This window comes from Rhinatrema bivittatum, chromosome 4 (assembly GCF_901001135.1).
Source record: "Rhinatrema bivittatum chromosome 4, aRhiBiv1.1, whole genome shotgun sequence".
NCBI lineage: Eukaryota > Metazoa > Chordata > Amphibia > Gymnophiona > Rhinatrematidae > Rhinatrema > Rhinatrema bivittatum.
In genome coordinates, this window is record NC_042618.1 from 319,994,901 (window position 1) to 320,022,807 (window position 27,907).

General features: G+C 39.7%; 1 protein-coding gene across 2 annotated transcripts in view; it reads left to right on the forward strand.

The window, feature by feature from the left end:
* The window catches only part of LOC115090787 (protoheme IX farnesyltransferase, mitochondrial), a 483,471-nt gene that overhangs the window by 431,454 nt on the left and 24,110 nt on the right, over nt 1–27,907 (forward strand). The window contains exon 7 of one of the 2 annotated variants that reach the window (XM_029600292.1): nt 26,431–27,246. The exons of the other annotated variant lie outside the window; for it this stretch is intronic. Coding sequence (XP_029456152.1) covers nt 26,431–26,837 — 407 coding nt within the window. The 3' untranslated portion in view covers nt 26,838–27,246. Of the gene's footprint in view, nt 1–26,430; nt 27,247–27,907 lie in introns of those variants that run through there. 2 annotated transcript variants of the gene reach the window in all.

Below are 27,907 nucleotides of genomic sequence, written 5' to 3' on the forward strand. Positions count from 1 at the left end.
CCAGAGGGTGTGAAGGGTTCCAGAGTTAATGTGTACTGCATGCTCTTTAGGTATAGATTACCCGTTATCCCATTTTCAATTGGGCTTAAGTCGCCCGAGTACATGATCATCAAGTACCCAAACGTTCCATCATTATAACTTCCCATAACCAGTTCAATCATAAGCCCACTTGCTTATAACTAAAATCCACAATATCTTTTTCTTATTTTTATGCAATTAAAAGCATTTATCTTGAATAGCACATAGGACAGAATAGAAACTCCTGACACTGACCATGTTTTGAATTGTCTGTAACAGGGGAGTCCTTACTCATCATTAAAGGCCACAACTACAGACAACTATCTTGAGCCTTCTTTTTATAAAGATTATCTACAAGGAATGGAGGAAATTTGTTTGAACTTAAAAAAAAAAAAAAAAAAAAGCTGACTGATCACTCAAATTACAATAGAATATTCAAATAACCGAATGCCACTCACTGTCCACCTTTAATTAAGCCTACTAGTTGAACAGAGTGCAAAGTATATTTCCAAAACTGTTGATGAAAATGTAATAATGAAGACATTTATTTTATTTATTTAAGACTTTTATCTACCAACATTTGTAGGCACATCATGCCGGTTTACATCAAACGTTAACAGAGAAACGAGAGTTACATAAAACAGGGGAGTAATGGAAAATAGAGTCATTTCAAACTATAAGGTAAACACAAAGAATAACACTAAGGCATATCAATATATATGAAGAAAGAACACAATAACAATATGTTCACATGGCATTGGGAGCCATCTAGCATAGGGAGGAAAGATTGTAAGTTGAAAAGGCCATGAAGGGTGGTAAGAGCAGTGAGGGGGGGGGGGGGAAGGGGGTGATTAAAGGAGGGAAGTTTGGAGGGTGACTTGAAAGGGGGGTTAAGGGAAGGCTTGTTTAAAGAGCCATGTTTTGAGTTTTTTCTTAAATGTATGATTGCATTGCTCTTGTCTGAGCTCTGTAGGCATGGTATTTCCAGGTGTAAAGGCCGGCAATGGATAGGGCGCATTCTTTAGTGGTGTTAAGGTGGGAGAGCTTCGGTGAAGGGGTATCTAGGGTGCCTTTGTAGGAGGATCTGGTTGGTCTGTTTGCAGTGTGAAAATGGATAGAGTCATTCAACCAGCACATATTCTGGTTGTGAAGGGTTTTATGTAAGATAGTGAGTGTTTTGTAGATTATGCGGTAGGAGACAGAGAGCCAGTGAAGCTCTCCGAGGATGGGGGTAATATGGTCAATTTTCCGAGAGTTAGTAAGAATTCTGGCAGCAGAGTTTTGAAGCATTTGAAGAGGTTTAATAGAGGCTTTCGGTAGACCAAGGAGAAGGGAATTACAATAGTCAATTTTGGAGAATGTAGTGGCTTGAAGTACAGTGCGGAAATCGTTAAAGTGGAGGAGTGGTCTGAGATTTTTCAAGGTGTTAAGTTTAAAGTAGCGTTCTTTCATCGTTGCGCCAATGAATTTTTTAAGGCTGATGTGGCTGTCTATAATGACCCCAAGGTTTTGTACATGTTGTGAGACTGTGATATTTTGGGGGAGGGCATTTAATGGGTTATTAGGTGGGGAGATGATGATCAGTTCCGTTTTGGTAGTGTTTTGGGCAAGATTCAGGTTGTTGAGGAGGCTATTGATTTTTTTGGTTTTTTAACTTTTTATTTCTAAGATTTTACAATTAACGATTCAAGTAATAATATTTCTTGAATCCTTATACAGGTATACATCATCAAGATACTTTTAACCAATTATACATTTTCCAACATTTTTACCAAGAAGAAAACAAAATACTTAATGTTTTAAACCATATACACCATATAATTTACAGTATGCCTGTTATTTAGCCACTAAATGGGTCCAAAGTACACAATCCAATTAACTAGTAATCCACAAGAGAGTTCATTCAACTCTCATTCAGTAATCTGAATGAGAGTTGACTTCTCAACCCCAGAACTATATTATGTGGGCCTAGGGGTGGAGCTATTGGTGGGTTTCATTCTATACTCAATAAACTGAACTAATTGCTCTGGTTGTAAGAATATATAAGTATTACCTTCATTTTTTATCAAGTACTTACAGGGGTATTTTAGTATAAAGTACATTCCCATTTGAAGGATTTGGGGTTTTAATTGAAGAAATTGTTTTCTACTTTTTTGACTTGATGGTGCTAAATCAGGAAAAAGCTGTACTTTACATACCATAAATTCTTTAGTTCTATTTGCAAAGAATTTTTTAAAGATCTAATCTCTGTCAGATTCTAATATAAGTGTAACAATCAATGTAGAAGACTGAACTACATCTGAATCTGAATGCTCAAGAAGTTCTGTGACATTTAAGGATTTCTCCTGACTCTGTTGTTTTTTCTGTAATTCAAATAATTGTACACTTCCCATTTCCCATACTTCTGTTGATTTTTTTTTAATGAAGGAAGATAAAATATCTTTGAAATTATGGGCAGGGTAGCCTCCAGAATGTCCAAATTCTCTATCAAATATTTTATCCATAATTGTACTGGTGTCATAGTGAGCATTTTAGGAAAATTTATACAACGTATATTTCTAATTCTGGCTGTGTTTTCCCGTTTTTCTATTTTTGCCTGAAGTAAAAGCTTTTCCTTCATCATCAAGTTTTGTACTTCCCTTACTTTCCCCATTTCTTCTTTTAAAATAATTAATTCCGTTTTCATACTTCTGTTTTCAACTTCCAACAATTCCACATTTTTCTTAGTTACATCAACAATGTTTGAAATTGCAACCAATTGATCCCCCACATTTTTATTAACATCATTTATAGCTTCCCATATTAATTCCAAAGAAAATATTGGAGGTCTAATAAGAGGTTTAAATTGTATAATGGAAGAACCCACTTCTCTTACCCCAAGTCCCAGTTCTACAGCTCTGGAGGAAGCTTGACCGGCTCCAAGGGTGTCTCCAAGTGCTGAGAAATCTTCCTGCTGAACTCCGCGTTTTCCCAGGTTTTAAGGGTGCTGGCTAAGGAGTCAGAGATGGGGATGAGTATTTGTACATCATTCACATATATAAAGTGGGTGAGGTCGGAAAGAAGTTGACAGAGAGGCAGTAGATGAATGTTAAAGAGGGTAGAGGAGAATGAGGAGCCTTGAGGAACACCGCTTGAGAGGTGTATAGGTTTGGATTCAAAGTCATCTAATCTGACTTTGTAAAGTCTATTGGTGAGATATGAGTTAAACCAGTGGAGGGGGGTTCCATCATGTTCAGATGGTAATTTATGTTCCAAAACTGTCCATCGAAGATCTGTAAAATTATGTCCATGTGAGAGACAATTTGATACTAAAGGTGTTTGTTGTTTGTCTTCAAATAACTATGGTGTTCCACCAGTCTTGTCTTGATGGTGTGTTTGGTCTCCCCATATATACCAACTGGCAAGTACAGATAATAAGATACACTACCCATTAGAGCTACATGTAGTATAAGTTTTTCTCTTAACTTGCATTTTACTGACAGGATGAATCCACATGCATAGTGGTCATGTAATGAGAGGTCCTCAGAATTGTATTCATTAGGTAACATCGATCGTACATCCATTACTCTAATGTTTTTACTGCTCCTGTCTATGATATTGGGTCAATTAGAGAAAATCTGATGTAGGGATAAAACATGCCAATGTTTAAAAATAATAGCTATTTTTTAAGATTTGTTAGAATGGTTCAGTGCATATACCAATTTATTATCAGGCTCTGGTTGCTTATATGTTAATAATAATTGCCTATTAGCATATAAGGCATGGCAGTAGGCAGCCTTGATGCTTGTGATGGGATAACCATGATCCAAGAATCTGGATGCTAATTCTTTAGTTTCTATCAAAATCATTAACATCAGAACAAACACTGCATAACCTAAGAAACTGAGTAATAATAAATTAGTCTTCAGTTTCATCAGATTATGGCTCTGAAATTAAAGAAAACTGTTTTTATCCAAGAGTTTCCAATATGATTTAGTGCCCAGAGTAGATATTTGATTGAAAACCATTACATTAAAAAATTGCAAACTATAATTATCAGATTGTATTGAAAACTTAAGGTTAGCATCGTTAGAATTCAGTCACTCTACAAACTGGTGAAGCTCCCCAATTGAAGATGTCCATATGAAAAAAAATATCAATAATGTAACAAACCTGCATTTTAATTTGTGAAGACCACATTGATGTATATAAATAGGTTTCAAAGTGAGCCATATATAAATTTGCTATATTTGGTGCTGTGTCCATGCCCATGGCTACTCCATGTCTCTATATATAAATTTGTTGCTGGAACATAAAGTAGTTATTGAAAAATACTATTTGAAATAGTTCAGTAACAAAATTTGATAGAATCCAACAAGGTTTGCCTCAACTGTCTATAACTGACTACACTATCTCCAAGACTACTTTTGGAATGTTCCATATGGTTCCACAATGAATATGAATGAAAAAGATCTGCATGCACTGCCTCCATTGGATGCAAATCTGTCTTATGTGTGCTCATTGTGGATATCCTGAAAACCTGGCCTGTTTCAGGCCCTCGAGGACTGTAGTTCGCCATCCCTGACTTAGAAAATAGCCACTGCTATTACTAGCAATAGTGGCATGAGATAGTCTTAGTTTTTAGGTACTTGCCAGGTTCTTATGGCCTGGATTGGCCACTGTTGGAAACAGGATGCTGGGCTTGATGGACCCTTGGTCTGACCCAGTATGGCATGTTCTAAAAAAAAAAAAATCTAAAATAAAAAAAAAACATAACATCAAGGGAACATTTGTTCAAGATGGCCACCCACTTATTTAGAAAGTCCTTGTTCTCATAAAAAATCTTAGGCTCCTTTTATATCCTCAATCCCCATGGGATCATCTGTCCTTTCACTTAATTGACATAGCTCCATGTGATTCTGACCGAATCATGCCTTTTAAAATGGCCATTAATTCTGACTATAATAATGAAGTATCTAAATTCTCTGCAACTTCAAAAAGAGATGTTTCTCTCACAATAGCTACTTCATTTATTTATTTTTATTTATTTAAAAATTTTTATATACCGCACTGTGGGGTAGGAGTCTATCCGTCTAGGCGGTTTACATTAAAACATACACAATATTATAATTTACATGCTTCATGATCAGTAGAGAAACTGTAAACCCATTCGGGTAGATTTTCAAAACATTGCGCGTATGAAAAATGGGGGTTATGCACGTGGCCGGGCCTTGCATGCACCATGCACATTTTCAAAGGGGCACGGCCACACGCGTAACTCCTGTTACACGCAGAAGTACCGGGCCAAAGAAAAGGGGCAGTCCGGGAGGGCAGAGGCGGCCGGTATGGCGGCCATTTGCGCTAAGTTAGCATAAATCATCCCCACTTGGGTTCACCGTACGCACAGATTATAAAATCTGGAGCGCATGTACACGAGGCCCCCGGATTTTATAACATGCACACGCTGGCGCATGTTATCCCAGGGATAAGCAGTGGATTTTCCCAAATCCACCTTAATAATAGTTTATGGACTATTCTTCGAGGAACTTGTTTTATCTAAGGCTTTTTTAAACCCATGCCTCTCACACTTCTGTGTATTCATACCCTTATGCCCCATGCACACAGCTCCCTCACACAACTGCATCCCCTACTTGCACACAAGCAGCAATACCCCCCGAAAGAACACACCCCACAACCTTTCCACTAACACCCCCCCCATACAATCCCCTATGCATCCAGTCACACACAGACCTCACATCCATTCCTCTGTTAAACGCTTATGCCCCCACACCTACTCACAGCTCTGTACTCCAGCCCACACACATTCACACAAACATTTCCCCCACTCCTCTTCAAACCCACTTCTATCACAGACCCACCCACACACCCCTTCTACAAATCTGTTAGAAAGCATTTCCAAAGCTATTCCTTGGTTTACTTTCCTTACTCGTCTTAAAAGAGGTTAGAAAAGGCTTGCTCTGAAAATTAGGAAAGGGTGAATCGATTCAGACTAAATCAAAACCTTATGTGATCTGAGAGGTTGGAATAATCAGGTTATGCCAAGACATGTTTCAAATCAGTCTGATAACTACTTGCCCTGTTTCTGACTTTGTTAGGATAAATTCAGCTGTGATGGGCTGTTGCTCTAGTCCTGTTCTGGTCTGCTGCCAGATAGCCCAAAGCAGCCAGGCAAACTTGTAGAAACAGTGCCTTTTATTCCTTTTCTGGGTTTCTTTCTTCATAAATGCCAATACAGTCCCCTCCTTCAGACAGTAGCATTCCACATACTTCCAACAGGCACACGTACAGGCAGGTATAAAGCTCTGTTCAACCACTTGTACCGCCTTTTCAGACTGTGTCCTGCCATTCTGTAATGCAGGCCCCCAAGTCATAGGCTTTCCATGTTTCATGAAAGATTCTGCCCACATAGCTCTAGGCTTAATAAGTCTTCCTTCAACTGGCCTTTTCTTCTGTGGCAAACTTTTATGTGGTGCAGGCCTGCAGCTCCTTGGCCAGCCTGTCAGTGGCCCCTTTCCAAGGTCCTTTTCTTCTTGCTACTATGTATGCCCTAATAGGAAAGCGAGAACCACAAGAGGCAGCTCCACCCGCTTAATGTTGGACAATATGTCATGAAATTTTCCGACGGAGCGCACTGTTAACCTGCCCTTGGACGCGCGTTTTCCCTTACCCCTTATTCAGTAAGGGGCGGAAAACGCGCATCCAACCCGCGGCACCTAATAGGGCCCTCAACATGCAAATGCATGTTGAGGGCCCTATTAGGTATGCCCATGCGATACAGAAAGTAAAATGTGCAGCCAAGCCGCACATTTTACTTTAAGAAATTAGTGCCTACCCAAAGGTAGTCGCTAATTTCTTCCGGCACCGGGAAAGTGCACAGAAAAGCAGTAAAAACTGCTTTTCTGTGCATCCTCCGACTTAATATCATGGCAATATTAAGTCGGAGGTCCCGAAGGGTAAAAAAAAAATAAATAAAAAAAGAAATTTAAAATGGGCCGGCGGCTGTTGGGCCGAAAACCGGACATTCAATTTTGCCGGCGTCCGGTTTCCGAGCCCGTGGCTGTCAGCGGGCTCAAGAACCGATGCCGGCAAAATTGAGCGTCGACTGTCAAACCCGCTGACAGCCGCCGCTCCTGGTCAAAAGGAGGCGCTAGTGTCCCTAGCGCCTCCTTTTGCCCATTTCTACCGCACCACCTAATTTAAATACAGAATCGCACGCACAGGCGAGTGGCCTGTGCGCGCGCCGGGAGAGCGGGCGTTCGTCTGCTCTCCCGTGGACTTTACTGAATCGGCCCGTGAGTTCAAACACTACACATTCCCATGTCTATTCAAGAAATCGAAGACATGCGCTATTTTTGGATACATAGGACCTGATGTATTAAAGAGATTTTTCCATTTTTGGAGATATAGAAAAAATGGTTAGTGCATCAGGTCCTCATGAATCACCAAATACTTGTATAAATGTGAACTAATTTAGGTAACCTGGATCTTGGAGAAGTGAAACTCCTATTCATATTGAATCAAAGCAGATGCTGATTATGTAAGTGATTTTTAAGTCAAAACTGCAAGTTGAAATGAGATTGGAGGAGGCTGAGCGATCCTTCCCGAAAGCATTCTGTTTCACTTAAATTCATGCATTTGTTTCCAGACAGCTCTCTATAAACCACTATCAAATAAGAAATTCCCTTTGCCATGTCCAGAGTATGTTCTGGCCATTTTATTTGTTTACATCAGTAATATAGTGAGCGTGAACAGAAGTGAAATGGCCTACAACAAGAATATCCATACTCAGATTCATAGGGCATACAGTGAAATTATGCACTGAGAGCAATAAAGGGGGGGGTCATAGATTTTATTTTCTTGGTAAAACATTCTCTTAGTAGAGTTCTGGGACAATTACTCATCCAGTTATACAAGACTATGTTTTTTTCATTTTACATCAACACAAAGCTAAAGCCACGCTTGTATGGAAATAAATGAAAGACCAATTTAGTTAGAGTCTACAGCTACAATGTTTCATCTGCCAAATTAATATTCTCATCCGTTGTTGGTGCAGAGGCATTTTACTCATTCATTGCTACATTGCCTTTTTTCCACAAGGAAAAGAAGGCATATTACTTAATTTAGATCAGCAGTCTTTTTTTTTCAGTAAACTTACTCCATGAACACAGTAGAAAAATATAGATTCCAATGCAAAACAAGTGAGAAACCATGCTGTATTGCCCAGTGCTGAGGCCAGTATGTTGCCTGTGGAGTAACAATGCCCTCTCAAGGGCAATAATATATGCTTCCATGATAAAACTAAATTGTCATTCTGTATTTGCTTTATGATACCATCTTATGTTGTCATGCTGAAAATTGTCTGCAATATGATTTAGTACTGCTGTTGAGGGCAATCGTCCATTTTATTCGCAGTCATGTGACCCTCAAAACAAATCAGAAATCCTGTTACACGTCTAAGGTACCATAAATATAAAGCGCATATGGATGTTCGTTTTTACTTTTCATTCTGCAATACAGTTCAAGGGAAGGCAAACAAGATAAAAGGGCAGAATTATTATGAAACAATTACAAACTAGAATGTATCCCTGAAGGTATGTATGCAGAGAATATTTAAGACTCCCCATCACACTGCAGATTTGCCGTTCTGTCTTTTAGCTTACATTAAAAATTGGAATGGCTTAAACTGCTCTGCAGTGGGAGTCTTAAAATATTCTCAGATGTGGAAGGCCTCTAATGTGAACCAACACACACTGGATGAGGCAAAAAAAATGCAGGCTTTAAGGAAGACCTTTGTAGGGCAAGCTGAAGTTCCACATTCATCTCCGTATCAACTGCCCTAATTCCAGACTGCCTGGCCTACTTTACTCTGCACAGGTTAAAGGAGTCATGTGCTGCTCTTTACATTGAGATGAATCAGTTGTGCCATACGAAGCAGTGGGAAGGAAGATGAAGAGGAGAGGAGGCATGGGAAATTCTTTTCTGACAGTCCATGCTGAGACTCCAACTTTCATTTTGTGAGCTGAGCCAAATGCAGACAGAATCTCCACTGCACCAAAAGTCCGGTACTTTGCTGCAAACGTGCCATGAAACTACCATAGTCTGGAAATGATTGAAAAATTCCTTCTGATTATTCCAAGGCCAACGAACTGCCAAAATTGTGCTTCCAGCAAAACCTCGTCCTTTGGTTGCCAGGCAGTAAACACCAGTTTGGGGAAAAGAAGCAATATTAAACATCTGTTTTGTAGCTGATATTTTAACCGTATTATGTTTATTCTGCATATACATTTTTTAGACATACATATAGCAGGGTAAAAGTATTCCATATATCTTTTTAATTCATGGTATTTTTTTTCAAAACACTTATCCTGAAAAGCCTGCTAACAGGTAAATCATATCTAAAACATTATCCTGAAAAGCCTGCTAACAGGTAAATCATATCTAAAACGTTAAGTGATTTGCAAAGCATTTCCGTCTCCTGTTTTCTGCTTTTGTTTTTCCCTTGTTTGTTGCAAGCGCGTTTGTATAGAAAAAAGATCTTTAATCTTGGCCCTTGAAGAGTCCCAGGATGCATGGAAAACTACATTTGTTTTGGTAAAATCTGTGGCATGACAAAATTTTGTGAATGATGAGCATGAATTCAAACTGCTGATAAAGTTTAAAAAACTGCAAAAATATTTAACAGAGGTTTTAGTAAGAGAAATTATATACGAAATGCAGCAAATAATAACATAAGAAGTACTGTGCTGGGTCAGACCTATGGTCACTTGTCCAGGATCTTTTTCTGACCATGGCCAATCTGGATCACTTGGAAGCACCCAATAGATCCCAATGGGAAGTTCTATTCCCTGTTGTTCATTCCCATAAGTAAGAGTTGGTGACCCCCAAATTTACTTCTCTGCTAATTATTAATGAACCCGTCCATAAACAGTGTGTATAAGAATCTTGAAGAGGTTCAGCCTTCCTAAATAACATGCAGAGCTTTACTGGCAGGAAAATAGATTCTGCTGAATGATGCTGGAATACGAATGATGTACACCTAGCAGTACCATTCAGAAACACAGCAGTGCCAGCAGTACTCTCAAATCTGTCTTGGTGAAGATAGAGGACCATCTAGAATAAGCACTTATTTCAGAGGGATGAAAGGAGTTCAGAGGGAGTTTAGGCCACTGGAGACTGAGTACCTTGAGAAGGGTCTGGCTGTTTGATGAGGGAGGGGAGGTTAATGGGAGTTAATGGGATGAAATCCCCCTTTGCCAATTGGCTCTTTCACTTCAGACTGGTTAGCACAGGGGATTTCCTTATAGCCAACATGAACGTTACACTTGTTTTCATTAACATCCATGTTAATACCGAGGCCACATTATTGAAGTAAGTTTTAGCATACCCTTGGTAAAATGTATTCTCTGAGGACAACAAGATGGCAGTCTTCACATGTAGTTGATATCATCTGATGGAACCTGGCCTAGAAATTTTATGTCAGTTTCTACAGTTTTGGCTGTGCCTTACTGAGGTTGCCCATCATGCCATTATATCACATGTCCACACTGGGGTCCTATCAGTTTTATTTTCCACAAAGCTCACAGGTCATGGTTCTTCACTCTCCTGTTTGCCGTAGTTTTCTCTGGTGATATTAGATTTGTTTGTTGCGGGACCCCACAGTCTTGTTTCTCTTTCTGTCAATTACTTAGAAAGGTTTTTTGTTCATTTTTCTAAGTTTTCATTAAATTCCTGCATCTGACCAGTGCACCAGCAGGCATCAATCATTATGCAGTCATTAAGTTTGACTTTTCTTCCCTGTTTTTCCAGCCATCCATGGATAAACAAACCATTAGCTTCCAACAATACACCAGGGTTATGTCAATCACGGATCCCTGTGCCTGGGAGTAGTTCATGATGTCCTGACATTTCATGACCATGAACTCCAAAGGACAATGGTCCTGTCTGGAGCTGGTGGACAAGCACTTCATCCACCAAAAGACCGAACTATCAGCATCAAAGGCATCGACACTGAAGGACCTGGGAGCTGCACCAGTCGCTGGTTAGCATTGGCATTGAGGAGGCATTCCACTCCTTCAATGTTGGGTATTGGTAGAGACAAGCCACCACCTGCCTCTTCCCACTCTAAGAAGGTTTCAGGTTCTGTCTCTTTGACTCTGTCATAGAAGTGTTCCAATGTTGGGCATAAAGCAAAGACAATCACTAGTCTCTGTCAATGTGCAATGCTGAGAAGGACGACAGTGTGATTATGGCTGAGAACTCCCTAAACAAAACCATGGAGAGGAGAGCTCATGATCCTGGAACTGCATTAGTCTCCAGGGATCCAAGTGTCTGCCACCAGTATACCTGTGTTCCCAGGAAGACATGGCCACCCTCCTGCCTCTATGTTGGTGCTGGCATCAACTATCTTTGAGGAGGAGCTGTACAAAAAGATACATCAGGCTCAGTGCAGTCTCTTGTTGAACCACTGCTTGAGTCCCACTGGCTGCTGGCAGCCTGATATCGGTCCCGGTTCCTGAAGGGGAATTAATGTCAATGGCAGTTGCCACAGTGGTGATCTTCATCCCATTATAGGAGGCAGCTTCCCCAAGGCACCAGACTTCTTTGGTTTCCAGGCCCCAGCCAAGTCGTCCTTCTGTGAGGCCATGTCAGCGAGATGGGCACCATCTGGATCTTCTCCACTGGCCTACCAGTCAGGGGTCTAACTCTGAAATTTCATGGGGGTACAGATCTGGTGACATCTCTGACAAAGAGAGATTGATGGGTCTCCCCTTTGAACCTTCTCCTCCCCCAGAAAGAAAGAAGTCACTTCCTGAGGACCTCTCCACTGGATTCGTTCAAAGAATGGCAGAGACCATTCCATTTACTTTGCTGGTGAAGGATGAGACCAAAAATAAGATGTTGAACATTCTCCAGGTCATGGAGTCTCCTAAGGAAGTTGTAGCAGTCCCAGTTCACAATATTCTTTATGAGGTACAGATGAGAATGTGTAAGACCCCTCTCTGTGGCTGCTGTTAACAAGAAGGCAGATGCAATCTGTCTCATCCAGAAGGTTTCTGGATTCAAAAAGAGACAGCTACCTCATCAGTCTGTGTTGGTCGAATTCACTATGAAGAGGGCTAAGAGGACTAGAATCCATTTCTCAGTGCCTCTGGGAAAGGATTCTAGAACCCTGAATACTCTCAGGAGGAAGGTTTGTCAGGGAGCTATGCTAAATGCCCACTGAGCGTCCTACCAGCTCTTTATGGGCCAATATATGCAGGACGTGCTGAGACAGATGCTGGAGGTGGCTGAGTAGCTTTCTCAAAAGCAGCACGACACCCTCCAGTCACTGGTGGAAAAGGAAATGCAGTGTAGAAAACATATAGGGGTAGATTTTTAAAGCTTGCGCACGTGCATCCATGAGTGGGATTTCTACTCCAAATACTTCCTAATTCCAAAGAAAACAGGATAAGTTTCTGAAAAGAGAAAAGTTCAAGATGGCTTTCATGGGCACCTTAAATCCTTTTCTTCAAAAAGGGGAGTGGCTATGCTTTCTCAATCCCAAGGATGCTTCCACCCATAAAGAGAGATTCCCAAATCAACAGAAATATCTTTGGTTTGTAGTGGGAGACAATTACCTCCAGTATTGCATAGTGCCATTTGGCCTGGTGTTGAATCGTGTGTCACAAAATCTCTTAACGTGATGGTGGCACACTTAGGAAAACTGGAGGTGATTGCTTATCCATGTCGACAATTGGCTGTTCAAAATCACATCACAGGCAGCAGCCACAGAAACAATGTGCAAAACTATCTGGGTGTAGGAGTTACTAGGGTTACCCCAAGTCCCACTTGAGCCCATTATCTCAGTTGCAGTTCATTGGAGCTCTGCGAAACACAACTTCAGCAGAAGCCTTTCTTCCACAACAGAAGGATATCACCTTGATATTCACAGTGTAAAGAATCCAGATGAGTCAGCAGACATTACCATGGGATATGTTGAGGATTTTGGGCTTATGTCTTCAGTTGTAACTTTCTTGGCATGCCTTCATATAAGAAGAGCCCAATGGACCCTCAGATTTATTTATTTAACGAGTTTTATATACCATCATTTGGTTTCGCCATCATAACGGTTTACCAAAATATGAAGGTTTACAGATTAAGGAGGATAACAAGGGTTTCAAAAAGGTTCAAGAAATTATTAACATAGGGATATCATATACAAGTTAGTTGCTGTTCAGTTTTTTCACGTTTCAGTTCTTTGTTATAATACATATGTGTTGAGTTTCAATTTTCTTCAGGTTAGACCAGAGGAGGTTGGCGTTGTGATGTTCATTGGGTGAGTTGGTATGCTTTGGTGAACATCCATGTTTTTATATCTTTTTTGAAGGTTTTTAGGTTTTCTTGAGTTCTGAGATCGGTTGGGAGGGAGTTCCAGAGTTTTGGGCTACCTAGAGAGATTACTTTCTTTTGGGTTGAGGTGAGTTGTTTGGAACGACAAGGTGGTGTCTTTAGAAGTCCTTTATTTGCTGATCTGAGATTTCTGTTTGGGGTATGTAGTTTTATGGAGGAACTTAGCCAGTGTTCTTGTTTTTCAAATATAATTTTATGTAGAATGGATAGTATTTTGTACTCAATCCTGAATTTTATTGGTAGCCAGTGTAGTGAGATAAGTGTTGGACTGATGTGGTCATGTTTTTTAGATCCAGTGAGGATTCTTGCAGCTGCGTTTTGTAGGATTTGGAGTGGGTGGATAGTGTTTAGAGGTAAGTTGAAAAGGAGTGAGTTACAGTAATCTAGGTTAGAGAAAATGAGTAATTAAAGGACTGATCTGAAGTCGTTGTTGGAAAGGAAAGGTTTTAAATGACGGCGTGTTAGTAGTTTGATATCTGTCTTTGATTTTGTTGTAATATGGTTTTTGAAAGAAAGTTCCTTGTCAATTATTACTCCAAGATTGCGGGCATGATTGACCGGAGATATGACCGTATTTTGGTTCATTAGGTTGAGTGGTGGTAGTTGAGGAGAGTTGTTCTTTCTGTCTAATATGATTATTTCAGTCTTGTCGAAGTTAAGGATGAGTTTTAAGTTGGTTAGTATTTCCTTTATTCTGCTTAGGTAAGTGGCTGTTAATTTGTATGTTTCTTCTAGTGATTTTTGTATTGGGATTAATATTTGAATGTCATCAGCATAGATGAAGTGGGTCAGATTAAGATTTGATAGGAAGTGGCATATTGGAAGCAGATAGATGTTGAAGAGCATCGCTGATAGAGCAGATCCTTGGGGAACTCCAGTGTTTAAATTAATTTTCTTTCAGAGGGTATCATTGAGTAGCACTTGGTAGGATCTTTGTGATAGATATGAAGAGAACCATTGTAGGGTTGTTTCCTTTGCCCCAATTTCAGATAGACGGTCAATCAGAGTGGTTTACTGTATCAAAAGCTGCTGATAGGTCGAGTAGTACTAGAAGGTAGCTGTAGCCTTTTTTGAAACCTTTGAGTATGAAGTCGTTCATTGCTAGTAGTAGAATCTCCGTGTTCAGTTGCTTTCTGAAGCCAAATTGCATGGGTAGCAGGATGTTGTTTTCTTCCAGGTGGTCATTGAGCCGTGTGTGGACAACTTTCTCAATGATTTTGGCAATGAATGGTAGGTTTGATATGGGTCGGTAGTTCAGTGGGTTTTCTGGATCAAGATTATTCTTTTTCATAATGGGTTTGATTATTGCTGATTTTAGGCATTCTGGGTAGTTTCCTTCCGTGAGTGAAAGGTTTACGATGTCAGTTATCGTCTTAGTTATTGATGGTTCAAGATTTTTTATCATTGGAATGGGTATCACGTCAGTAGGGTGTTTGGCTGGGTTCATTTTTTTAATGATCATTTGGACTTCCAAAGAACATGCTGTCTCAAAGTTGGGCCAGCTTTTTGTTTGAATGTTAGGTATTTTCTGGTCTTGTGAGTCATTTTTTAGGTTGTTAATGAGGATTTTGATTTTTTCATTAAAGAAGTCTGCAAAGTCGTTACTAGTGATCTTTGGTGTTGATTGTGGTTGATCATCATAAGATGATTTGGTTAGGCTTTTTACTATGTTGAAGAGCATCTTAGGGTTTTGTTGGTATTTGTTTATTTTGTTAGTGTAAAAATCTTTTTTTGTTTTATGGATGAGTTTTTTGTATTCTGCTAGTTGTGCTCTGTATGTGTTTAGCGTGGTTGTTTTGTTGTTTCTCCATGATTTCTCTTTTTTTCTGAGTTTCCGTTTGGCTGCTCTGATGTTGTCATTGTACCAAAGGTTCTGATTGTTTGGTTCTTTTAGTTTTTTCTTTATCATGGGGTTTATCTTGTCTGCTACAGTTCTAGTTATGGTAATCCAGGATGATGTTGCGTTTTCTGTGTTTGATAGGTCTATGTTTGTTAGTTCAGTTTGTAGATTTGCTTGAAGAGTTTCAATGCAAAAAGGTGGACCGTATGAGAAGGATTTAGTTGTGCTTTTTTTGTTGTGAGTTTACAATTTGAATATGTTTGCGTGGATGATAGAGTGGTCTGACCATGGTATTTTCGTTATCTTGGTTTGGCTGTTAGACCATATGTTAGTGTTGATGAAGACTAGATCTAGTGTGTGACCTGCTTTGTGCGTTGGGCCATTGATGATTTGACTGAGTCCCAGTGATGAGAGCACGTCAATGATTGAGGTGCAGGTGGGAGAGTAGGGGGCAGTGTCTATGTGTAAGTTGAAGTCACCTAGAATAATTATGGGTTTGTTGATTGATATTCTGGTCAGGAAGAATTCAATAAGTGGTGAGCAGCTCTGATCGAGAGTATTAGGGGGGCAATATACCAGACAAATTTGTAGATGTGGAGAATCAAATAGTTCAATTTCCAGTGGGGAGCAATTGCTTGTTGGGGTTAATTTCATTTGTAGGTTTTTTTTTTATGATTAGCGTAAGGCCTCCGCCTTTCTTTTTAGGTCTGGGTATTGAAAAAGTTCTGTAGATAGAGTTATTGATTTGGTTGATTAGTACTGTGTCTGTGTTTTTTGCCCATGTTTCTGTGATTGCTATGAAATCTGGTTTTTCATCATGGAGAAGGTCGTTGACGATTGGTATTTTTTAAATTATGGATTGAGCGTTAAAGAGTAGAAAAGAAAGTGTTAAGTAGCTGCTGAGAGATTTGTTGTTGTACATAATGGTTGAGTGTTGATATTTGTGTTTTATTTTTGTTTTCGTTCCTCTGTCGTTCCAATTGTTGTCTACTTTTGGGTCGTTTCTGTTGATCTTGCATTCTTTGACAAATGACAAATGACAAAATCTTCAGTGATGTCAACTTTGCTGTTTGTAACTCTGACTGTGTATGTAAAACTGCACCCCCAAACCTCACCCTGAGTTAAAACTGCCCCCTCTTACAGTGATATAAATAGGAAATTTACATATTGGTCTCTACAGAGTCTCTCTCTCCCCCACACCCCCCCCCCCCCCCCCGGCATGTGCGATTAAGGCCCTAACGCGAAATGATAAATGACCCAGTTAGTTTCCCTTTTTAAAGTTTACTGCTATTGTGGTTTTATTCTCTCTCCAGTGCTTATAGATGATTTGATTGCATTTTGATCACTATTGCTAAGCGGCTCTGCCACTATTTCCCTTTGTATTAGATCCTGTTTTTTCCACCTGCTTTTTCTGCAGATTCTTTTTTGCTGAAAAAAATACAGCACACATGGTTTTAAAAATGCAAAACTATTGTGCATAGTTGCCACCTGCGTTGTCCATTGCTAAAAATGTGTATAATTGATCCCCCACACATTCCTGCGTACAGAGGTATCCATGTTACTAGCTTTTGAAAATTGCTGTCTAGAGCCTGTGTGACCTTGTAAAACACCATTTGATACCAATGAAAACACTGCCATAGTTTGTGTTTGTGCTCGGCATCACCATTCTCCAATGAGCAATTAAGTAATCTTAATTACTTAGTACGTAATCTTGGCGTCCTAGTTGACACACACTTAAATCTGAAAAACCATATTACATCAGTCTCAAAAGCGGGATTTTACAAACTTATGGTCATAAAAAAACTCAAGCCCCTTCTTCACACACACGATCTCAAAACTGTCATTCAAGCTACCCTATCTTCAAAACTTGATTATTGTAACTCCCACTACCTTGGCCTTCCCCTATCCACTATCAGACCATTACAGATACTCCAAAATGCGACAGCTAGGATGATTAGCAATGCTCGGAAATCTGACCACATAACCCCTGTCCTGAAGGATTTACACTGGCTCCCTATTTCATACCGTATTCTTTTCAAAACCCATACCATCTTACACAAAGCCATATACAATCAAAACTCCTCATGGCTAAATGAACCACTCAAACCTTCCCAGTCCTCCCGACCTTCTAGGATGAACCGTAAATGCACACTGCAAATCCCCCCACTTAAGACAGCCTGTCTTACTGCCACAAGAGATCGTGCTTTCTCGATCGCTGGCCCCACTCACTGGAATACTCTACCCCTCCATCTCCGCCTTGAGCCATGCCCCTTAAAATTCCGAAAAATGCTAAAAACTTGGCTTTTTCACCAAGCCTTCCCAGACTAATTTTCTCAGTCCCCCGCCCATGCCTGATCACCCGTGCTCTACGGATGTAACCTTCCCTAATCCAACGAATTTTTTTGCTGAATCCTGTAAAAATATGTTATGTTATGTCTTTTCGCTGCATTTTGTAAATAGTTCTGTTCCATTAATTTTTTACCTTTCTGTTATACCTCACTTTTAATCTCACCTCTGCCTTTCCTTTTTCTCCCTATATTGTTTGTCCTGTTACCCCTTCCCCTGTTCATTGTAACTTTCCATTTCCATTTCTTTCATTGTTATAATGTAAACCGATATGATGTGCATTTTAATGTCGGTATAAAAAAAAACCTGTTAAATAAATAAATAATTAAGAGAACATGATTCAGCATGAGATATCATTGGCCTGCTTATGAGATATAGGGAATTATTCTTTAGACTTGTAGCTTATGTTTTAGTTTAAGTAGTTATTTTTAGCACTTTCCAAGCAGGACTGATAGTGCTATAGTAGGTCTCCAGTCTCTCTGAGTTTATGGGGCTGGGGCGGAAGGCAGGATAATTTTCATTAAAATTCATGAAAGGAGAACTTTGGGCTTGCTATGGACCCTTTTGAAAACTGCCCCGATCCAATAAAGGTGAGGTCATTTTCATTAGTGTCCGTGTTATAAACTGCTAGAAGATCCATGTACAAGCTTGGTTTTCACTTCCCTTTTTTAAGTCTTTGATTTTTACCTGTTTTGGTTAAGTCCAGCATCATTACAAAAGAATGAAGTAATTTGATTGTCAACGGGTAGATATTTTGTAGAATCATTGGAGTATTCCTGAAAGACTTGTATCTTAAAACGGCAGTGATTTTTTTTTATGGTAGGACATGTTGGCACATTTTATATCAAACAGCATTAAAGTTTTAGAGAAACAGAATGCTTCTTTTCTTATATATCTACCTTGAAATAAAAGACTTGTAGAAAGGTTGAGTGACCCTTAAAATACAGGAGTGCACAACTCCACTTCTTGAGTGCCTCAAATGGGTCTGGATTTTGTGATATCCATAAAGAGTATTCACGATATAAAGTTGAATACATTTGGTTTGAAAACCAGGTTAAATAAATATTTTGGTTACTCATGGCCCTCAATGACCATAATTGTGCACCCCCACTTATATCTGGTGTGAAATAGCAGAGCGTCTATAAAAAAAAAAAAAAAAATAGGATGTATGTTCCTATAGGATGCCTGGTTATGTCACAACAAGGACATTGAATGTAACAGTTGCTTTTCCTATTATGCCATTTTGTGCTTGGTACTTTGAAACATAGGAGTATGTTTATCTAAATGAAAGTAGTTGCCGAATGGTGCAAATATTGCGTATCTGTTTTATTTTTTTTGTTGTTTTTCTGTTTGAAAGAAAGGAGGCTGCTTTATAAGATCTGCAGATTTTTGAGAAAAGACTGTCAGGTTGGGATTTCCTTTTAACCAAGATGCTCTCCTTTTCTCAGTTAGTCATGGGCTAAAAATATGGGTATGAGTCCTGCCCAGTGACCAAACCATACACCAAAATCTTTTCTTTTAGCCTGAGCTGCTTTGTACTGTGGGCTTAGTAGGCACAGTATGTAAATTGATAGGATGCTGTTAAGCAGTATTTGCAGTTCTAGTGATTGACAGCATATACCTACTTGTTAATAAGTACTTTTAAAGTGCATTTTAATATAATAAATTGGATTTTTGCATTTTTTTATTTTCCATGGTTTTTCCCTTAACCCACAGTGGAATGGTCCAACTGTAGTCCCATTGTGCATGCTGAGACTGTACTACTGCCAGCATACTATATTCCCTTGCTAGCTTTTGTTTACATTCAGCAAATAATGAGTATTATGTATTTTGTTTTAATTTGTTTTATTTGTTTTAAAATTGGCATATATTTGTATTTTATTGTAAACTGCTTTGGCCAGATTGGGAATTGGCCAAAGCGGTATATAAGAAATGAGAAATAAATAAATAATTTGCCATTTTGCCTCTTGGAACATCATGCTGCAGCTGATGATACAAATCCTTTCTGCAGATTTGTGCTCCACTTATAAAAAAAAAAAATGATGACACATTTACTCAATCTTAAAGTTTGACTAACATACACTCTGCCTCTAATTCTATGATACAGTCTCTCAGTCATTTTAAGGTGTCCCTTCTTTCCAGATCCAGAGAATAGTTGAGTTCAAATTTGCACTCTTCTACTGACCAAATCTTTTCATACTGCCTCCTTGTTTCATGGCCTGCTTAATTGTAATGGGGTAATAACACTGTATCTCCTATCAGTTCTCTACTCCCCAAGAAGCTACCATGGCACTGGAGTACCAGAAAAGAGCTTCCAGGCCATCCTTTGTAGAGATAATAGCATGCATAGTTCTCAAACTTTGTAATTATAAAGCTTGTTTAGATTCTGTTTGGATAAAAGGCTTTAAGTCCAATTTACTATTATCAAACATGAACAGTTGCCTCCCACATCTATATCTTTCCTTCCTGGATACCTTGTGGTGTTTAAGTAGCACACTGAAGCAAAGCTATGCTATTGTGCAGGTATTGAAATTACTAGGCCTTCTTTACCAAATTCAGGTATTGAAATTATTAAGCAGCAACACTCATGTTATTTTAAGTTTAACTGTATTTTATTTCATTTTATCTTATTTTATATTGTAAATTGTTTGTTTTTTTTATTTTATATTATGAATGTTTTATCTGGAAGCTACCCAGAACATAGGATGGAGCGACATATACATTGTAAAAATAAAATAAGTAAAATAAAGCAGGCCAGCTGGGGAACTGGCTGAGAGGAGAGAGGGAGAGGCCCCCAGAGGTTTGGAGCTGAACCGGACTGTTTTCCTGAATAACTTCGCTGAGTAAAAACATCTGAGCCCCGATTTGAGGGGCGGGACCAGTGACGTCATCGGGGAGAGACTCCTTTAAAAACGTGAGAACAGCGGCGTTTTACCTGGGGAGCTGGCTGAGAGGAGAGAGGGAGAGGCCCCCAGAGGTTTGGAGCTGAACCAGACTGTTTTCCTGAGTAACTTCGCTGAGTAAAAACAACTGAGCCCCGATTTGAGGGGCGGGACCAGTGACGTCATCGGGGAGAGACTCCTTTAAAAACGTGAGAACAGCGGCGCATCGCCGCCGCCGGCGTGCGTCTAAGCCGCACGCTCCGAAGGGGCGCGCGGCTTTGCCCGGCTTAGCCCGGAGAAGACCGGAAGAGCGGAGGTAGACCAGAGGAAGATCAAAGGAAGGAAGGAAGCAGCTGGTGAGTTCCAATATCACTAGTGGATTGCGGAGGCTTTTTCTGTATTCTCATTACAATTCATTATGGGAAGGAAAAGAAAGGTAAAAAGCTTCCCCGTATCCCCCATAACAGCTAAGGGCCCAATGGACAACCATGTCTTCAGACAGGTTGAATTGCCACAGGGGAATAGTTCAGGAGGGCAGTTTTCAGCCTCCCTGAGCCCCGGCTCTGGACCATCGTCTCCCACAAAACCTTTGCCGCCATTACCAGATGGATTTCTTCACCTAGAGACTGCCAGTTCACCCAGAGAAGGTGATGGTATTGCTTCTGGTGTTATTGAGACTTTTAATAAATCTGAAGGGGAAGCAGCAGAGCCATATCAATGGCCTATTGAACCTCCGGACAATGTATCATTAAGAGACATTTGGAAAATGATGGCAAAAATGAATGAAAATGTTATACAAATGAATAAGTCTATGTCAGTTACTGTGAATACTAACAAATTGCAAATAGAGGAGCAAAAACAAGGCGTCACTAGTTTAAGGGAAGATATGGGGAAGGTAACAACAAAAATAAAATTGTTGGAGGATACTGGGACAGCACATATAAAGGATAGTTTAATTATCCATAGGGAGATAGAGAAATTAGAAAACATGATGAGAATTAGAAATCTACGTATAAATAATTTCCCACAAACGAGATTATTATCCCCAATAGAGATGATTAAAAAGTATATGAGAGATATACTGCAATATGAAGAAAAAGACTTCCCATTAATTTCTAAAATCTTTTATTTCCCTGATAAACTAGTGGAACAAAAAGGAGAGAATATTGAGACCTCATCTATTGGTGTCTCAACGTTCCTAGAGGAATCCATAGATATCATTCAGAAGAGAGCCACTTTATTTGTATCTTTACAGTTTGAATCTGACAAAGACAGGATGTTTAGAGATTTTCTCAAACACAAAGATCTGAACTTCTGTGGTCAAAAAATATACATTTTTCCTGATGTCTCAAGAGCCACACAGGCTAAGAGGAGACATTTCCTATCCCTGAAAGGTAAATTGCTAGCAATTGGTGCTAGTTTTTTTTTTAAATATCCTAGTACTTGTTATGTTACCTTCCAGGGAAACAAATATAGTTTTTTGGACCCACTACATTTGGAGACATTTTTACTAGATAAAAATATAGTGGAAGATATTGTAGATGGTTAAAAAATTCCGAATCCTCTCTCCTCTTATGTGTCTTATTATATTTCTGTTTGTTTAAATGCAAATATGTTTTTCTCCCCCATTTTATGGGTCGTAATTATGATACAAATTGATCATTATTGGCTATGAATAATTATTTTGTTTTGATATATTGTATCAGTTACTTACGTGATATTTTTGTTTCAAAAGCTTTTGAATGAAAATTGAATAAAGAATAAATTAAAAAATAAAAAATAAAGCAGGCCAGCATGAAAAACAGTGGCTAGAGGCTCATTGATTATGCAAGTTCTTCCACTGACATCACACTTGCAACCCTAAATGCCAGTGCAACCTTGAGAAGGAATTTGCAAAGACCGTCCCATCATTGGATGTGATATTTTGTCATTTCTAGTGTGTACTAGTAGCAGAGACTTTGACATCTGGCGAGGGGAGGGGGGTTTTCTGTTCTCACGTGAAGCAAACCAAGCCTTGGAGAGCATCACAGCTTTGTTTTGTTTTTAAATAATAAGGCTTCCTATATCTGAATTATCAGGTTTTTGGTTTGACATTCGGAACTGTAGTAAAATGGCACAGCTTTTCTTCATCATCCTTTGCCCAAGGGGCTCACAAGTCGATCTATAACTTAATTAGAATACGAAGCATCTGAAAGTATACGTTTAAAGACGAGCAGACCCCTCATGATGAAAGCCATCGAGAGGCACCTGTTCTCCAAAGCAGCTTATTGCTTTACATTTATTTTCAAACAGAGGAGTCTCTTTCATTCTATTTTTTCATGGCGCTTTGTTAGAAAGAGCAACACCCATGAATGATTAATCCCATTTGTTCTGAGCACATTGCTTACTGCCGACCTGCTTGAGGTGGAAACCTGAGCAAAAGCACAGGAAGAATGGTTTGCTTTTTATTTCTGTCGTGTAATGCAAGCTTTGACACATTTTCAGTTCTAGGAGCCAGTCCAAAACCGTAGGCATCAGGAACGGAGAACACACTCAAACACCCTATCATCCCCACTAGAGCACGGTGGGGGGGAGGAAGAAGGGTCTCCCCTCCAGCATTGGGTTCCACCTCTGAGATCTGACGCGGCTTTTTTAGGACCTAATTTACAAAGGCTGTTTTCCCACTTAGCAAATTAGATCCTCAATAAGCCATTGCTTCACCTATCACCATGGCATAGGTACTCCCTGCCCTATTCCCCACCAGTCTCTCTCTTTCTCTCCTCTCTCATCCCCACCAGTCTCCCTTTCTCTCAAAACTTTGATCCCACCACTCTCCCATCCTCCCTCTCTCTCAACCCTCTCATCCCTACATCTTCCTCTCTGTCTGCCTCAAACTCCCTCATTCACACCAGTCTCCCTCTCAACCCCCTCATTCCCATCCATCTCCCTCCCTCTTTCTACCTCCTCATCCCACTAGTCTCCTATGTCCCCACCACTCTCTCTCAATTCCCCCTCTTCCCCACCTTTCACACTCATTCAAACTGTTTCCATTGTATGAATTAAATTTGAAACAAAGGTCAAAACATGTCAAACAAGGAGCTGCCAAGAGAACTCTGGGATATTATTATTCAAAGGATACGGATTGAGTAAAGGCTGAAAGGAAACTTCACTGTGTTTAAATATCCCATGGGGCACTGTCAGGTTTATCCTTGTAAACTGAAAACAGTGCCTTGGCACCACCAAGACACTGCTGCAATCAGACCATCCCTCTATAGTTAGTAGCTGCGGGTTATGGAAACTGCTGTGGAAGGTCATTGTAAGGTTTAAGATTAGTTTACTTTAAAAGAACTACAGAGGTGTCTAGTTGAGACTGGGGATAATATTGCCTGTTCAACGATTTCAAGATTACTCTACAAATGTGGTCTGTATGGGAGGGTGGCAAGAAGATAGCCACTGCAGAAAGAAGCTCATATAATGTGCTCCATAGTGGGAGAGGGTTTTATGGTCTGATGAAACCAAAGTGGAAATTTCACGTTTGTGAAAAACCTGAGGTTGTTGGATGATGCAAAGTACAGAGAGATCCTGGAGGAAAATGTGTTCCACTTTGCCACAGACCTGGGGCTGAGAACATTCATTCACCTTTCAGCAGGACAATGATCGTAAGCATAAAGCAAAAGCCACCATGGATTGGCTCGTGAAGAAAAAAGTGAATGTCCTTGAGTAGCCCAGTCCCATATCTAATAGAAATCTGTGGAAAGGCTTGAAGACTGCAGTCCTCAGATGATCTTAGTCAACTTGAGATAATTTGAACTCTTCTTCCAAGAATAATAGGCAAAACCTGCACCATCTCACTGGGCAAAGTTGGTAGATACTTATCCTAAATGATCCATGGCTGGTATTGCTGCAGCAGGGATTTCCACCAAGTATTGAGTCAAGGGCTGTGAAGACAGGCAAGCAAGTTTTTTTTTTGTTTGTTTGTTTTTTTAGGCCGATATTCAAAATGGCATTTAACAGGATAAGCACTACTTATCCGGCAAAATGGTGCTACTGAAAATCAAGCTATGATCAGTGGGTGCCACTTAGCCAGATAAGTTTATCCGGCTAGCTAGCACAGTTGCACAGCAGCTGAATATGGACCTGTTTGTGTTATTTATTCTTAATTACTTTCAAATATTTCAATAATTGCACTTTCACGATGAAAATGTAGAGTCTGCTGTATAGATCAGTGAACGAAACCAACATTAATGCATTTTGAGTTGTATTTTTTAGACAGCAGAATGTGAAAAATGTACATAAACTGTACATATACTCACACATATATACTAGCTAAGAATCCAGCGCTTAAACAGTCCTTGATCTGAATCCTTGTAGAGGCTATTCAGATATTTGTATACTATGATCACTGAGGCCTCTATGGGATGCTGCAGGAAGTGGGGTTATCTGGTTTTGTGTGAATCATGCCACCTTGACAGCCTGTACTGAGCCAGTGCCCCAGCATGTTGGTCAGATGCACTATGCTGCTCACGGCATTGTCTTTCCCAGATATTTTGAACCAAAGTCTTGTTTGCTGGCTTAACACGACACTGTGCGTGCATGTACCACAAAGAAACCTGAGATCTGCAAATAGAGCTCTACTAACTGTCCCCTCTGTCAAATCAGCACATCTCACGCAAGTAAGGGAAAGAGCACTGTCACTGGCTGGTCCTGTGCTCTGGAACACCATGCCACTCGAAATAAGACTACAGACGAATCTGAAATTATTCAAAACTAATCTGAAAACCTGGCTTTTTAAACAAGCATTTTATAAAGATAAAGAAAAAGGAGAAAAATAGTTGAGCGATAAGGATGCACCAAGCTAGAAGTTTTTAGTAACCTCCATAAGCATATTAATGTTAAAATCAAACTGCCTAATTTGTTCCTAACAATCAGGTTTAACTTACACACCTAGTTTATTATTTTAAATTGTTACCGTATTATGATGGCACACGAGTAATTTGTAATCTATACCACCCATATTTCTCTTTATCGTACCCTTCTGTAAACCGTTGTGATGGTATTTAACTTAACGACGGTATAGAAAAATTTTTTAAATAAATAAATAAATCTTTGTTATATAGTGGTACTTTCTCCAGTGTTTGGATGTTAGCATAGTAGATGATGGTAAAAAGAGACCTGGTCCATCCAGTTTTTTATGTGATTTATCTTTCGCCTTTCAATACTTCACTGCAGAGATATATACCAGCCATACAGCATGACCATTTGTTAGATCTTTCTCCTTATCCAGGACAGCTTTTTATATTTTCCTTATTTGTACTGTACCATTCTGGGTAGATGAGCATATAGATTCTCCACTTAGTTCACAAACACCTCCTGTCCCTTCCTATGTCTAACCTAATAGCTCTGTAATAATAAACAGCTATCAGTACTAGCATGCCATTTCCAAACATATGATGATTTAGATATCCTACATAGCCCACCAGACTGACTTAGCTATGTAAGTGCCTATATATCTATCTGTGACTTCTAGTCTGTACCACACTTGCAAACCTGCAAGACAGACCCAGTAACCAATTGAATTCTGTCATCCCAGCCTATTATGGCTGATGTCCAAACATATGGCCACTTGGGTTCCCTGCATAACCTGTAAGACAAATCTGGCTACATGAGTGCTGCTTTCTTGCTAGGAATTCTAGTTATTGTGATGTCCACACCAGACCCCTCTACATAATCTAGCACCTTGCCAGTAATGCCAGTATATTGCCAAGTTCCCAAACATAGGTTGTATAATCTACATAGCACACTCCTGTAAATTAAAGAAAAACTGGAGGGGAGAAAAAAAGCTTTTGCCGTTCTTATTTATGTCTTATGAATGAAAAACTAGTGTGCTGTGGAAAGGAAATGTTATGAAAATAACAATGAATGTTAAAATATTGTATTCTCTTTTTTTCATCTCTCCCCACCCCCTCATCTCTCTAGGAGCTCTGTTATTGGGAGGGATTCTCTACTCATGGCAGTTTCCTCATTTCAATGCTCTGAGTTGGAACCTGCGGGAGGATTACTCCAGAGGAGGCTACTGCATGATGTCAGTCACCCATCCAGCACTGTGCAGGCGGGTGGCGCTGCGCCACTGCCTGGCTTTAATCGGATTCTCAACGTTGGCTCCCATCCTCGATGTCACCACGTGGACTTTCCCAGTCGTGTCACTTCCCATCAACATGTACATCTCCTACCTCGGCTTTCGGTTTTACAGAGATTCTGACCGCAGCAGCTCCAGGAAGCTGTTCTTCTGCAGCTTGTGGCACTTGCCCATGCTCCTGCTCGTAATGTTCACCTGCAAGAAATCGCATGGAGGCAAACAGGACAAACCACGGCTTACAAGCTGAAAACAGCAGCAGCAGCACCAGAGAAACCAGAATTGCTTTATTTTGGCTGCCATGGTGCAACATTTACCATTGATCCAAAGTTATTTGGATAATGATGGACAAACAAATAAAACATGTTATATTGTTGCGTTTTTTTAAATAATCGTTTCAGTGAGTAGTAACCAAACCTGATTATTTTCTTCTTCAAACATTTTCTTAAAAATAATGAGAGGGACAGAAAAGAAAAATTGCTGGGACTTAAGTTATTTTCTGTTGAAAGGAACTATTCTTAGACTGAAATATTTCTGATTACCCTGTGTTCTGCACTGGAAGCCGAATGTGACACACAGTGTATGCTGGCATTAAAAAAAAAAAAAAAAGTGAAGAACTACTCTTGTGAAAGCTTCTGCAATCAATTTTGATGCATGATGACAGTCAGAATATCTTCCCTCAAGGACTCAGATGAGTTAGAGCAGCAAAACTATATCTCCTTCCAAGTCATGTTTGGGCATTCCTGTTTAGACCCCCACAATTGTTGTCTTCAAGTAATGCAAAATACTTTGTTCTACTAATAATTTTTTATTTTTTTAATGTTGTGTTGGGTTGCCAAGCAGCCCAACCTCAAAGTTAGATCTGACAGATTGACCTCTGAAATATCACACAGAATACTCTCTCTCCTTCTGTACATACTCCCCCCCCCCCCTTATTCCCACCCAAGGTTACCAGATAAAAGTTTCATAAATGAACACAATAGCTGCCAAACTGAATTAGATCAAAGGTTCATTCAGCCCAACATCCTGCCTCTAGTGATGGCAAATGACAGGTGCTTAGAGGAAGTGCAAGAGAAATGGCACATGAAAACACAGGTCTTACCAAATATGATATGTCTTATGTTTAATCCATCCTTTTCCACAAGGTACTGCCACAGAATTTTGTCACAGAACTTCTTGTTTCCAGCAGTCATGGTTCAGGGATGCATTGAACCAAAGGTGACATCTCTAATAGTTATTTTATGCAATCAGTCTAAATCAGTGCAGGCTCAGCTTTTAGTAATCATTTGGAAATGTGCATGCTTCCTCCCACTCAATCTA